This window comes from Prenolepis imparis, unplaced genomic scaffold (genome assembly GCF_030444845.1).
Source record: "Prenolepis imparis isolate NDT839.2.m4 unplaced genomic scaffold, iyPreImpa1.0 SCAF_10, whole genome shotgun sequence".
Lineage (NCBI taxonomy): Eukaryota > Metazoa > Arthropoda > Insecta > Hymenoptera > Formicidae > Prenolepis > Prenolepis imparis.
This window is the reverse complement of record NW_028141168.1, coordinates 8425539-8439420: the sequence shown is the minus strand read 5'-3', so window position 1 is coordinate 8439420 and position 13882 is coordinate 8425539. Positions and strand designations below refer to the sequence as shown.

The 13882-nt window shown below is 28.4% G+C and overlaps 4 protein-coding genes across 6 annotated transcripts; all 4 read right to left on the bottom strand.

Annotated features, from left to right (window-relative positions):
• Positions 1–360: 360 nt before the first annotated feature.
• LOC145942236 (E3 ubiquitin-protein ligase RNF180-like) lies at positions 361–1510 on the bottom strand. The gene is made up of 3 exons (XM_083048764.1): positions 1332–1510; positions 981–1183; positions 361–898 (listed from the first exon to the last, which is right to left on the bottom strand). The coding sequence occupies exons 2-3, from the start codon at positions 1161–1163 to the stop codon at positions 737–739; spliced, it is 345 nt and encodes a 114-aa protein (XP_082904890.1). The 5' UTR covers positions 1164–1183; positions 1332–1510; the 3' UTR covers positions 361–736.
• Positions 1511–1739: 229 nt separating this feature from the next.
• On the bottom strand, positions 1740–2962 carry Bet3 (blocked early in transport 3). Its single transcript, XM_083047757.1, has 2 exons — positions 2704–2962; positions 1740–2428 (listed from the first exon to the last, which is right to left on the bottom strand). The coding sequence occupies exons 1-2, from the start codon at positions 2740–2742 to the stop codon at positions 1931–1933; spliced, it is 537 nt and encodes a 178-aa protein (XP_082903883.1). The 5' UTR covers positions 2743–2962; the 3' UTR covers positions 1740–1930.
• A 290-nt stretch (positions 2963–3252) lies between these two features.
• Positions 3253–7263, bottom strand: LOC145941652 (uncharacterized). Its single transcript, XM_083047860.1, has 9 exons — positions 7124–7263; positions 6698–6804; positions 6443–6594; positions 6149–6367; positions 5883–6002; positions 5551–5774; positions 5372–5441; positions 4839–5302; positions 3253–4664 (listed from the first exon to the last, which is right to left on the bottom strand). Exons 1-9 carry the CDS (start codon positions 7183–7185, stop codon positions 3449–3451), a joined length of 2634 nt encoding a protein of 877 aa, XP_082903986.1. The 5' UTR covers positions 7186–7263; the 3' UTR covers positions 3253–3448.
• Abcb7 (ATP binding cassette subfamily B member 7) lies at positions 7195–13755 on the bottom strand. Of its 3 annotated transcripts, none has more exons than XM_083047862.1 (12): positions 13293–13755; positions 10763–11014; positions 10456–10663; positions 10188–10354; positions 9787–10065; positions 9527–9701; positions 9233–9390; positions 8974–9137; positions 8738–8867; positions 8366–8641; positions 8015–8282; positions 7195–7323 (listed from the first exon to the last, which is right to left on the bottom strand). In XM_083047862.1, exons 1-11 carry the CDS (start codon positions 13458–13460, stop codon positions 8031–8033), a joined length of 2229 nt encoding a protein of 742 aa, XP_082903988.1. In that variant the 5' UTR covers positions 13461–13755; the 3' UTR covers positions 7195–7323; positions 8015–8030. The 3 variants fall into 3 exon arrangements, with proteins under 3 accessions (XP_082903988.1, XP_082903989.1, XP_082903987.1); XM_083047863.1 differs by lacking the exon at positions 7195–7323 and adding an exon at positions 12728–12927 and having other exon boundaries at positions 7838–8282; positions 13293–13431; XM_083047861.1 differs by lacking the exon at positions 7195–7323 and having other exon boundaries at positions 7838–8282.
• Positions 13756–13882: the final 127 nt, after the last annotated feature.

Below are 13882 nucleotides of genomic sequence, written 5' to 3'. Positions count from 1 at the left end.
ATTTTTCCAAAAATAAAGATAGAAATTAGTGGAAAATTATTTCTAAAAAAATACTTGTATCTAGACTTGATATCATATATATATATATCATATATATACATATGTATGTATCCAATTTTGTACATAATCTAACAGAATCTTGTATTTTATGCTGTATATATTGTTGATAACAGTACTAGTTGACAAAATGTTGTCTATAATTAATACTTATACAATATAATTTTATTGTAAAAATATATAAAATGTTATATATATAGATATATAAATTATATATGAGATGTACGTGTTATAATCTCTGATGCATTCTTTCATTATATATATATATATATATATATATATATATATATATATATATATATATATATATATAGTCTTAATATATGTAAGTTAGGAGGAAAAATATAATTAAATAATGTGACTATATAAAAAAGATGTAAATATAAATTAAATAAAAAATTTTTAAAATATATAATAAATTAATCTTATTAATTTTTATCACATTACAGCTGCATAAAAAAAACTTGAAAGTAATACTTTAAAGTAATACATCAATAATCTCTATAAAGTACACAAAAATATATTTTCTCTCATTTCTCTCACATCTTTCTTAATTTCTAAAATAGATTTTAGAAATATAAAAAATATAATAATGGTGTGTATAATGTGTGTGCTGTCTATCATCTATATATATATATTGTATATACAAATGCATTTCTCTACTTTATCTATTGTATTATTATTTTATTTTTTCATATAGTATATCTACTTTAGAGTTAATAATTCTTATAGGAGGTCTTACATACTTATCGCAGTAACACTTTGTATCATTTACAAAGTTGAAAGATCCAAAGCGACTGTTGCAATATGGACAATGTAATTTACCCTTAATCCAAGATTCCTGTAAAAATAATCATTTTAGTTTATACACAAATATATTTTTTCAATCTTAATATAGAAATAATATAATACAGAAAATATACCTGGTCGATAATGTTCATAATCCAATCTGGTGCTTTTTCTGCAGTCATATATGAACAACAATCAGACTGATCTGCTTGACATCTTAGATCTATTGGATGCTGCTTTACTTCGTAATGTGCATTAAACAGAATAGAGTCACCTTTAAAAAGACATTTACAGCAATGCTTGCATCTCACTTCCATGATAATTTAACAATATATACCTAAAAAATAATTATCATTATTATTAATTGTATATTTTAATGATAATTGACTGGCGAGAAAATTTTATAAAATATAAATTAAAACCGTAGAGGAGTTTACATATTATGTTATAAAAGCTATTAAAAAAATAACATTTGCACAACTTACCAAAATGTATATGCTATTAGTATTAATTATTATACTATTGTAATTATCATTATTTTAATAAAAAGTATAATTGGAACATATATTCTTCTTGAAATTACACTCTCTTTAGATGTAACTAAAAAAAATACAAAATCGCAGCAAAAATAAGATTTTATAACCCTCTTCTTGCATCTGACACAAATGTGAATATAACCTTCATAACCAAGTCATGCTCTTTGTGGAAAAAAATTGCATTATCTATTATCTAAAAGTAGAAAGGGAAATTTTTAATATATCTTATAAGGAAATAAATTTTGTTTATAAAAATAGTGTTATAAAAAATAAAATAATTTATACTTTAGTATGTTACATGTATGTGTATAAGTTGTATAAAGTTGGTATTTTGTTTATTTCATTATCATTACATTCATATAAACGATGACTTAAAAATGAAATCTCAATATACTACTTTTAAATGAAAAACTGTAAATACAATATGAGAAAATGCATGTGTGACTAATACAATTATTCTTATATCTTAACACAAAATACAAAATATTTTATCATTAAAATGATATATAACGTTAACATAACATTTGCACATTAAATAACAGATAGGTTCAATCTTCGCCTGCTGGTATCGCATCTTCTAACCTTTTGACAAATTTGACACGTAATTCAGTTACATTGTCGTTTTTTAGTTGATCTTGTACAAACCAGCAGGCAATTTCCATTTGCACCATTTCGCAAGCTCCTCTAAGTACACCAGTTAGTATATTACAATACTTCAAGTTTGAACAATTATCTGGTAATTCTACAAATTCTGTTAACGGATTTGTCTCGAAACATAGAGAGAATTCGTCGCCAGCCGGACTCCAATTCGTAATTGACGGTGTTATACCGAGAAATATCTTGAAGCCGCTCTGAATCTTCTCAGCTGTATCTCTAAAGTCGTAACATCGACCAGAACCAGTCCGTGCTAGAAAATCCTCTATCAGTCGAATTCCTATATTATATCCCATTCTTTCCAATTGTTTGTTAACGTCTTCCACATTCTCGTAGTCTTTGATCAATTGGGCCACAAGTGCGCCATAAGTTAGAGTAAATAGTTCAGAGTTCTGTAATATATAAATACAAATATATATATAAATCAATACTATCAATAAATGAATACTAAGTAAAAGATTATAGTAATATTAATTTCTAAAATTTCGAAATAATCATTAATTTTCATTACTTTAAATTAATAAAGTAATGAAAATTAATATATATATAACCATAATCTCTCAAGACTAATTTTATACTTGAAATAAATGTAAAAAAATCATACGACATGTATTCAATATTGCATTAATATCTCACGTGTGTATATATGAAACAATGGGATACTTGCCACTTTTTTCGCATCAAGTTTCGTTCCAGTTCGTGACATTGTTGACACTTGCCAGCTGATAATTGATAATTGTTTATTTGAAATATTATTCCCGTCTACACATTTACACAATATAAAGTTCTGAATATATATATTAAAAATTACTAGGGTTGAATATAAAATCTTTACGTTTCTTTGAGTAATTTGTTATTTATATGGCGAGTGAATATCAGAAACAATCGGGGCTGAGCTTTTTTCTCGCGATAAAACACCTCTATTCTGTCTTCCGTTATTCTGAATTTTCCGCAATTCTGAATTGTTTTGGCTTATAAACTGTAATTTTTTTTCAGAATAGAGAATAGCGAAGAGCTCGATCTTGACAGTTCCAGAATAGAGGGATTCAACTATAAATATAAAATCGATTAATTCTCGATTATATCGATCGAGCTAATCGAGATATGACTATCGATGCGCTCCGATAATTCAAAACTTTCATAATGTCAAGTAGATTATTTTTGAAGATAGATTTTATATATTTTCTTTTATTTAAAGACAAAATACATTCTTCTCACGTAGTTTATTTATTAACTTCCATACACTAGAAAAAAATATAATATATGTATGCCTTCTTTTTATAATATACTACATCTCTCGATATATTTGCATATAGAGTTTAATGGAATTGACAAAAAAATAAGAGAATAGAAAAAAATAAGTTTTGCGCTATTTACTATGGCGTATCTTCAATGTAACCGCTGTTAAAATTTCAATGGGATTTACTGCAAGCTCTTTTAACTTTATTTTCTACATGGTTGTCTTCAAATATATCTTTAATAATATCGCGTTTTGGTTTCGAATGTGTAGGCAAGCCGCGATATAAATTCTCCGTTATCTGCATTCTGTTTGTGTTGTGATTCTTGAATCCTTGATTTAGATATTCAATATTTTCGTTGTCATCGATAGCTTTCATTGTAGCCAATAGCTTTTCTTTATCATAATTAACTACTTTCTTTTTGACATCTATTTGCTTATTGTCTACTCGTTCAGTTTTCGTGCTATTAGTCTGTTCAGTCTGATGAGACATATTAGTGGATAATGTATCAACATTTCCTGCTTCTAATGAAGCATTCAATTTGTTTTTCGTTTCGACATTGAAATTATTTTTATTTAATGTTTCTTCATTGCTTTGATGTATCATACTTGGCGTTTTCTCTACTTCAGGCCTAAGGTATTCTTCTTCTAAAGTATGTGCAGAATGAGTGCTTTCATTAGAGTTTGCTGCGGATGCCTCTTCATAAACTTGATGTGAACTATTTTTGGCTTCTCTCCCTTTTGGACTTGACAAATTTTTAATTTCCTTATATTCGTCATTTGTATCACAATAATCCTTGTTAGATGATGTATCAGTATATATTGGTTTATCTTCCAAATATATTTCATCTTTTTCTTTTATATAATCTCTTTTAGTGTCAATCGATGAATTATCTATTCCATTATCTTCTAGGAATTGTTGTCTTTCCAGCCATATTTTCTTTGCAGACTGTTGAGGAATTTCTGTATTTTCTATATGGAGATGATCTAGAATATGATCAGATATCCTTTGTAGCTTCGCATCCTTTAATTTCCCAATGTCAGACTGTTCTCTTATTTCTGAAGCATCATGATTTGCGTGAACAATATCATTAAAAGACTTACTAAATTTAGTGTATTTAGATAAATCAGCTTGAAGATTATTGGTTTTATATTCTATGGAAGAATCTCCATTTGTATCTATCTTTTCATCGGAATCAAGTTCGGAGCCACTATCGTAAACATCTTTGTCTCTATATTGTACTCTTAATTTACTCTTGTTCTTCTGAAATATTAAGTCCTTTGCCAAACATTCATTTAATTCTTCCTCCTCTTCTTCGTCACTACAATGGATATTTGCCTTTTTCATCATATTATCCAAAGTGTCAGAGATATCGTCTGTGCTAATTAATCTATAACAGAAACAAAAAAATAATTGCAATATAAAGTTAAAGTTATTATATCATTAATTCTATTATTATATCATTAATTATACAATATAGATGAATGTACATAAAATAATCTAATTGTACAATATTATGTATTATTTGATTTAGAAAATATACATATTTTCTTATTATTTATACCTTGCGTATAATTCTCTAGATTTTTGTGCAGTATCCATATCATATTTCATATGATGTTCGGTAGTATTATCACTCTCTCCATCATCGGATGAATGATCGAAATCAATGTCCAGTTCTTTTTGCAGATTTTGCTTTTTTATTTTGCTGAATAATTTCCGCAATTTGCCGCTTTCGTTTTCATCGTTATTCGGATCATTTCTCTCTAGCACTTCTTTATAGTCTATTGTGATTTGTTCATTATGAGTTCTCATTTCTGGTTCTTTAGATCTAAATCTTAAATCATCCATAGAATGTGCGTTTTTACGTATATGTGGTGATCTTTGCAAACGAAACTTTCGTATTTGTTGCAGATTTGTCATTGTTTCCGATTTTAATCGATCCGCTGAATGATTCGTATTGTTTGTATAATTTATCGTCCGAGTTACTTTTTCATCATCATTAGACTCCAATGTATCAAGCAGTGGCTACAATTATAACACGCTTATAAAATCTGTATTAATTATTATATGTAAGTTACTATAATTTATTCTCACCAAATTGTTCTTTGATAAATCAGTTTCACTTTTTTTACTCCTACTAGATATTTTAACTGGATTGGAGGTGCTAAAATGCATATATATATATATATATATATATATATATATATAAATATAACATCTCTATTTGATACATTATTAAAAACATAAATAAAGATATATACATATAAATGTACCTGAGATTTGTAAGAGAATGACTACCTAGATTTTTCTCTTTATAAATTGGCAACTGACCATTACAATATAATCTCTTCTCTCTATTGTCTAATAAACATTCTAAACCTTTCAATTTCTCCATTGTTTCTTGTAAAGTTTTCTGTGTCTCTTTGTGTTTAGAAATCTCGACATGTAATTGATGTTTTAAACTCTTAGTTTCAAGTGCAAGTTTTCTGTGTAAAAGCTGCAAAAATAATATTTTATATACATATATAAGAATAATAATTAAAACGTAATTAGTATATTTTATTTCTGTTAGCTATTACTATAAAATAAATATATTGACATCTACCTGTATAGTTTCCTGTTGCTGCTGCATTTTATGATTCATGTCGGATAATTGCAATTGCAACTTTTCTCTCTCTTCAAGATTTCGATCTTTACTAAGTTGCAATAGATGCTTGTTTTGTGACTGCAAAATAAAATTTAAAAAATCCATGACAAATATCACATTTAAAAATATTACATACATATACATTACATATGAATATATTATACATGTATATATTACAATGTTACATATGTAAAACATATATACATATATAAGAAAAAACTCACATTTGCAGAATAAAGTTCATTTTCTTTTTCTTTTAACAAGTTGCACGTATCCTTGTGTAATTCTTTTAATTTCTTATATTTTGTTTGAAGTATTCTCAGTTCTTCGTGATGCGAATTTATAAGTCTTGGTAACTCAGCATTTGTACCTTCGTAACGCCTTAATGCAGAATCTTGTCTTTTCTGCAATGCCTTTAATAATCTGTTTTCATTTGCTAATTCCTATAAAGAAATTATTTTTTTTGTCTATTAAATATATAAATATCCACTATTAAATATATCTTTTTAAAAACTTGCATTGAGATGATAGTGTGCATCAGCTAATTGATTTTGTAACTGCTTGAAACGAAGCATTTTTGCTGACATTACTCTTTGTCCAAGAACACTTTTATCACGAGATTTTGATTGATCCAACATTGATTGTTTAATACTATCTCTATATGGTGCACCTATATATATGTATAAATATATGTACAATATAATAAAATATTAAATATATATTTAAATATAAATATATTTAATATATTTTAATTAATACATTTTTATACAAACCAAGTAAAGAGTTCGAGCATTTCTTGTTTGATGGAAATAATATTTTTTTGCAAGGAGACAACTTTTTGAATTCCAGTGTTGAATTTGTCGAATCAAGCTTTGGATTTCTGCAAATTACATATTTAATAGATAAAATACACTATTTTAAAATAAAGTACTAAAGTTTGTTATTATTTTCTCTTTTTTCATTATTGTAACATTATGATTTATATTGCACAACACAATGTCATTTGAATACTTGGAATAAATAACAATAAACTTTGGATATCAATTAAAGCTATATATAAATTAAAGATATATAAGATAGAAAACGGTTCAAATTAATTTTAATTAGAAATATACATTTTCTTTCTGTATTATTTGTGTGAATAACTTTGAGTATCTATATTTAGAACAATAGATATATATTCTCAAAGTTTTATTTACCTATTGACTGTTCTATGCACATTAAGCTGTACAACCGGCAAGATAGATGCTTCAGTTTGCATTTTATATTTATACACTGCACATTACAATTTGCATTGTAATTGTATGTTATTTTTTACCAAGTTGTCACAGAACTGTCAAATGCTCCTTGTAGGCTAGTCGACGTCCATAATTGTTTTGAATGGTTGTCAAGGCAACATCTGTGTAAGTATTAGTCATATAAATGATATAAAGATAATATAAGATAATATATTAAAATATATTTAAAATATTTTCACTTACAATATTAGCTCTGTGTGTAAGTTTCTAGTAATAAAAAGCAAGCAAAAGAATCTTATGTGTAAAATTTTGAATATTAAATTTTCTCTTAATTATTCTTTTATTCTAAGTGAATAACAATATGTGTTTTTCTATATGAAAGTTTTCTGAATGAATAAAACATTTCTCAATTTAAATACAAATTTCATATATCCAATTAGCACTCATAATTCTACAAATTATTTCAAAGCAATATTTATATTACTTTTAATCCATTAGAATATTCACAACAGAATTTGTTTTTAATCAATTAAAGTATTCATAAAAGAGTATGTAACAAAGAATATATAATAAAAATGGTTGTAACAAACTGATTATATTACTGATTATATATATGTAACAATTTTGTTTATTAGATAACATTATTTATACATAGACTTTATAACAAATAATATTATCACTAGCTTTACAATTATATTTATATGTACAGCATATTGTAATATTTTGTAATTTGTAAAATCACTTTTGTATATATCTTGTTAAATTTTAATTATGAAACATTCTAAGAACAGTTATTTCTTAAAACAAGACTTTCATTCATTTATATATATTATATGACAAGTACTTTTTTACCTAGATGATATTAGCTTTAATTATACTGTTCAGCTTTATTTCTATCTTCTTGTGCTTGAGGTTTCTTCATACCCAAATATTGAGTTTCCCACAATTTGCTGTACAGAGAATTTGGTATAGATAACAAAGATTCATGAGTGCCTCTCTCGACTAGATCACCCTGGTCTAGGACTAGTATATCATCGGCATCCATGACTGTCAATAAACGATGCGCAATCACGATTGAAGTCCGTTTTTCTGTCGCTTTGCGCAAGGCATCGAGTATATTCTGTAAATAAAATATAATATATTTATTTAAATAGTATATATAATTGATATTTAATAAGATAAAGAATATTTTTTTTAATTTACATGTTCTGTAATAGAATCCAATGAAGAGGTAGCTTCATCGAAGATTAGTATAGGGCTATTTTTCAAAATTGCTCTAGCGATTGCAACCCTTTGCTTTTCCCCTCCGCTTAATTTCAAGCCACGTTCTCCCACAGGTGTATCGTAGCCTTGTGGCCACTTTAATATAGAGTCATGTAGATTTGCCATTTTTGCAGCTTCGAAAACATCCTCGCGTGATTTTCTCAAATTACCATAGTGCAAATTATAAAAAATGCTTTCATGAAAAAGGACGGTGTCCTAAAATTTGTTGCAAATTATAAAAGAGTACTAATATATTGCATATAAAATAGAATTAGCTTAAATCATTAAAAGATAAGAAAAAGACGATTTTACTTGGGGCACAATCGAAATGCAATTCCTGAGATCATCTAAATCGACATCTCGAATGTTGTGACCATTGATATAAATATCGCCATTCTGTGGTTCAAAAAATCTATATAGCAATCTCACAACTGTTGTCTTACTAAAAAAAAAAATAAAAAATCGTGTTATATCGATAATCTTTCGAATACTTACTAAACTTTCTAATTAATGTCTACATTAAACAATTTATATAGCTAATACCTTACCCACAACCAGATCCTCCAACAATGGCAACCTTCTTGCCACTTGGTATGGTAAACGAAATATTTTTAAAAATAGATTTTCCTTCGACATATTGGAAATTTACATTTTTAAATTCAATTTCCGAAGAATTTGGCGTCACATAGAATCTCAATGCATTTTCTTTTGACTGTAATAAATAAAAAAGTAATTTAAAATTATTTGTAAAACATAGATTATACAGAAAGATGAAGTTCATAATACTATACATTTAAATAATCTTACTTTAATTGCAGTATCTGTTGTCATAAGAGTAAACATGATTTGCATGTCGATAAAAGCTTGTCTCACTTCTCGATAAACAGAACCTAAAAAGCCTAAAGGAACTGAGAGTTGAAACAACAAGGCGTTTACCATTACCAAATCGCCAACAGTCATAGTACCTAAAAAAAATATATATAAATGTACAAAAGACACGAATATAGCATGCATTAGTTTTCCTATGAGTTTTCTAGTAGTTTCTTACTAGTTTACAATCTCTCACTAGCAATAAACAGTAGCTATAAATAATATATTTACCATTCACAATATTTTGTGCTGCCAACACCATGATGAGACTTAACGCACCGCTGAAAATAGCGTTCTGTCCGAAATTTAACATCGCTAAGCTTGTACTAGTCTTGAGGGACGCCGCTTCGTATTTCTTCAAAGATTGATCGTATCTCTCTACTTCGAACTTTTCGTTATTAAAATACTGAGGCAAAGAAAAAATATGTTTCAACATTTTCTGTTCGATCTCCTTAAAAGGAATTAAACGGAACTTATGCTTCATTACTGACTTTTACTGTTTCATAATTGATGAGTGAGTCTATCGCCTTATTACCCGCTTCGTTCTCCGCTTGATTCATATGAATCCTGAACTTGGTACGCCATTGTGTAACAGTCAACGTGAACACAGTGTAAACGCCGACACAACCCAGCGCTACAGCTGAGTATTCTGGTCCGCATTTTATTCCCAATATTGCACTAACTAATGCTAGTTCGAATACTGTAGGTACTATGTTAAATACCATAGCGTTTAGAATAAAATTAATACCCCGACTGCCGCGATCGATTGTCTGTAAAAAAAAAAAAAAAAAAAAAAAATATATATATATATATATATAAATGTTTTTTAAATCTTAATATAAAACATTTTAAATTTCGAATTTTGACTGAAAAATAGTTCAAATATTATTACCTTCGATAAAGCACCAGTCTGCCTGCTCAAATGAAAAGCCATATCAAGATTGTGTAGATGTATAAAAACATTTTTCGCTATTTTACGAATAGAGTGTTGCGCAACCTTTGCGAAAACCGCGTTCCTGAGTTCACTGAAACCTGCAGCTCCAACACGTGCTATTCCATCTGCAAAGAACGTTAATCTGGAATTACATATAACTGTTACAGAAATTCTTTTACGTATTGAAATGCTAAAAATATTCCGAAAAATATGAAACGCGTCTTACAGCCTACGAGTAACGATGTTGCTACAGTCGCGACTGTCGCAGGCGCGGTTGTTAAATCCATTACAGCACTGCCATTGATCGTTGCAGTGTGGGTATTTAAAACATCCACAGCATACTTGAAGATAAATGGTACGAAAACATTCAGGACTTTGGCTCCAACGAGTAAACCCACTGCTATTTTCACTCTTTGCCGTATTTCTGGATCATCCTGCAAAGATATATTGTATAATAAATGTATAAGTATGTATAATAATTGTATAATAAATATGTTGTATATATTGTATAAATCATATAAATTATTACTCACTTCTGGCCAAATGTATCTAAGCATGGCTTTCAACATATCTGTACTGGTGACAGGTGATTTATTATGTAAATCAAGCACATCTCTGCTCAAACCAGAAACACCGGGATGAAAACAGTTTCTCTTTTGCTGCCCAGGCTTTGCTCCGGTTAACCCAGTAACAACCGATGTAAATTTCACTGGTGGCACCACAGATTTAGATTGCGGCACGTTCTTCTTCTTCTGAGCACGGTCGATTACATTGCCACTGCAACACTATAATGAAAAAGCAAGGCTTAATATTTATCTCTATTAATATATCATACAAAAAGTATAATAAATATATTTTTATAAACATGTATGTACATTTATATTTATTTAATTAATTTTAATTAGCTTTGATTAAATTTAAAAAAATAATAATTGAGATGTGAGAGAATATATGAAAAGTTAATCACGTGACTTTTATTTTGCATAAGATAAATCATATGGTAAACTACATATAAATTATGTAATTTATGTAAAGTATATATGTATATATATATATACGTAAAAAATTTACTTTGAGAAATATTTAATAACTTTAAAATATTGCTAAATAGAAATATATTTTTGTGTAAAATTGATAATAAAAGGAAAATTAAAAACTATCAATACTTTGATTACTATTTATTATTCTCTCTCTGTTATCATAATATAATACTTTTTAAAAACATAGAATATCTTTAATATATGTAAAATTAGATAAAAAGATTTTTTTAAATATATTCTATACATTATATTGTACTGATTAAACAATATTACATAAATAATCTTAAGATTGTTGTAAATTATGATTTCCTGAATGTACAGCTTTTTCTGTTTCTTTTATACAATTAAATGCTGTATTTAAGATATTAATATATTCATCTACAAGATCAATTGCAATGGAAAAACTCTGACTTTTAGATTTTAAACTCCTCATATTATTTAAAGCACATGTATATTCTGTTTTCTTCAAATTTAAAATACTTATTCCTAGCTTATTAATGAAACACAATTCATGAGAATCAAATGTTTCGCTATATATCTTCATTTTCCAACAGTTCTTTTCTAATTTTGTACCTAATATGAATAGTGTTACAGTCGCATTATAATTAAGACAATCGCGAGTAAACGACATATTCTTATCAAAACTGTTGAATGTAATAAAATCTAATTTGCTCTTTGAAATGTCAAAACATTTTTGTATTTCCGAGATATCAAAATGGATTTCATCTAGTGGATTGCATGGAATGAAAAATCCATAATCAATATACAATTTAAGATTGTTATGTGCTCCGTAATTAATAAAAACTTGCGATTCTTTATCGAACGGTTTCAAAGTAATAATTTGATAAAACTGATTTTGATAATCATCCGTAACAATAGATACTTTGACAGTGGTATTGATATTATGATTAAATAAATCTAGAAACGGTGCCAAAGCCAGGTTGTTAGGTTGTTTTATATTAAATACATTCTGTTGGCATAATAATTTAGTGTCTATATACACCGCTCTTGTATTAACAACATAGTACGCCCATTTAAATCTTGTGAATGTTATTATCTTTTGTAGATGCAAATTGCAATGAGAACAATGACTCTTATCTAGATATTTCACAGCTTTCATTACTAAAGAAAAATTACTTTCTAATTTATGTGCTTGATTCAAAGAATCTAAGATAAAACTTGGCAGCATTCTTTTCTCTTTATTGGAACAAAAATCTGGATTTGTAAAAGATTGTGGCAAAGTTTTCAAGTAAAGATACCACTTTGACTGTATCCCTAAATGTGCTTCATACACAAGAAATGTTGCAAGCATACATTGGGAAGTAAAACTGTCAGTAATATTATTTAAAAATAAAATTCTAATATCACTCTGCAATAATACATCTGTCGTTATTAACATTCGAAATGGTAATTGAATCAGTACTTCATTACTCTCTATGTGTTTTAATGTTTTTAAACCTCTGCCTGTGAAAGGAAAATATTCTGGTATCAAATGACGAATCGATAAACAGTTTTCACTTAGAAGCCAGGATTTTAAAGATATTAATGACTCTTCGATATTTTCATTCAACTTTACAAAGTTGAGCTTCTTCTTCTGGCGACGTTTTCTCAATGTTCGCCCCATTGTAGATATATAGATAATATTTTATCTATAGAAGCTGTAACAATAATCTTTAATTGTATGCTAAAGAATTTACATACATGTTTAAATAAATTTTAATAAAATGATCTTTATAAATCTTGAAATCTTTTCATATATATTACTTTTTTTATCATGATAGTTTGTGCATAATATATGAAATCTCAAAACTAATCTAATTGCACAAAATAATCACACATGTATGATTTATTAAAAATTGTAAATGTCTAAGTATTAGAACGTAAAATCTCGCGATCAGAGATAATTAAGACAAAATATATATAAATTCTATGTTGTGTGTGGGTGTTTACATTATTATATGATTAACGATCGAGGGTCATGATAATAAAATGCAATATTTGTAAGTACATAATTGTTCATTACCCTAATACTGAGGCGCGAAAACGTAGAATTACATCCAGCGACGTGGAATTTATTAGATAATATTAATCGTGTCGCGACACTCGTGCAATACATCTTTCTCATCGTGCTCCGCAGCTTTTCGTCGCAGGATGCCTTCCGTAACGAATATCCACACCATACGCTCATCATTTTTCTATTACGATTTCTTCTCTCACATCGAGAATATTAAAGAAATAAAAATAAATATCATCACAGGCCGGACTAATAACGCGGCAATCATGATCAGCTGTGATAAACCTAACCACGAAACACGCGGTGCACATGAGGTCCATTCATGATGCTGCACTTTTACACTCTCGGATTCTTCGCCTCCTCTCTTTCACTCCGCCCGTAGATGACCAGTGTTGCCAATTTCCGGTCGCGCAACACGGAGCGAGGGAGAGAGCGTGCGTCAATGTGCGCGGCGCGTTCGACTTTGAATCGACTTCGACCTTCAAGCGCCGCTGCGTCGCCTGCGTCGCGCATCGGATTCGGGGCGCGGAGTGGGGGCTGGGTGGTGGGGGGATGCGCGCGCCGTTGCGTCACACACCACGTGATCACACCACGTGAGC

What these genes read in the sequence shown, in the direction of transcription:
- LOC145941652 (XM_083047860.1), bottom strand. Translation starts at nt 7,185, where the DNA reads ATGCAAACTGAAGCATCTATCTTGCCGGTTGTACAGCTTAATGTGCAT. An exon ending in ATGCTCGAACTCTTTACTTG is followed by an intron (nt 6,595 to 6,697) that starts GTTTGTATAAAA and finishes ACATATATATAG; the next exon opens with GTGCACCATATAGAGATAGT. An exon ending in ATGCACACTATCATCTCAAT is followed by an intron (nt 6,368 to 6,442) that starts GCAAGTTTTTAA and finishes ATTTCTTTATAG; the next exon opens with GAATTAGCAAATGAAAACAG.
- LOC145942236 (XM_083048764.1), bottom strand. Translation starts at nt 1,163, where the DNA reads ATGGAAGTGAGATGCAAGCATTGCTGTAAATGTCTTTTTAAAGGTGAC. An exon ending in TTATGAACATTATCGACCAG is followed by an intron (nt 899 to 980) that starts GTATATTTTCTG and finishes TTATTTTTACAG; the next exon opens with GAATCTTGGATTAAGGGTAA.
- Bet3 (XM_083047757.1), bottom strand. Translation starts at nt 2,742, where the DNA reads ATGTCACGAACTGGAACGAAACTTGATGCGAAAAAAGTG. An exon ending in AACTTGATGCGAAAAAAGTG is followed by an intron (nt 2,429 to 2,703) that starts GCAAGTATCCCA and finishes TATATATTACAG; the next exon opens with AACTCTGAACTATTTACTCT.
- Abcb7 (XM_083047862.1), bottom strand. Translation starts at nt 13,460, where the DNA reads ATGATGAGCGTATGGTGTGGATATTCGTTACGGAAGGCATCCTGCGAC. An exon ending in AACATCGTTACTCGTAGGCT is followed by an intron (nt 10,355 to 10,455) that starts GTAAGACGCGTT and finishes CGTTCTTTGCAG; the next exon opens with ATGGAATAGCACGTGTTGGA. An exon ending in AGACTGGTGCTTTATCGAAG is followed by an intron (nt 10,066 to 10,187) that starts GTAATAATATTT and finishes TTTTTTTTACAG; the next exon opens with ACAATCGATCGCGGCAGTCG.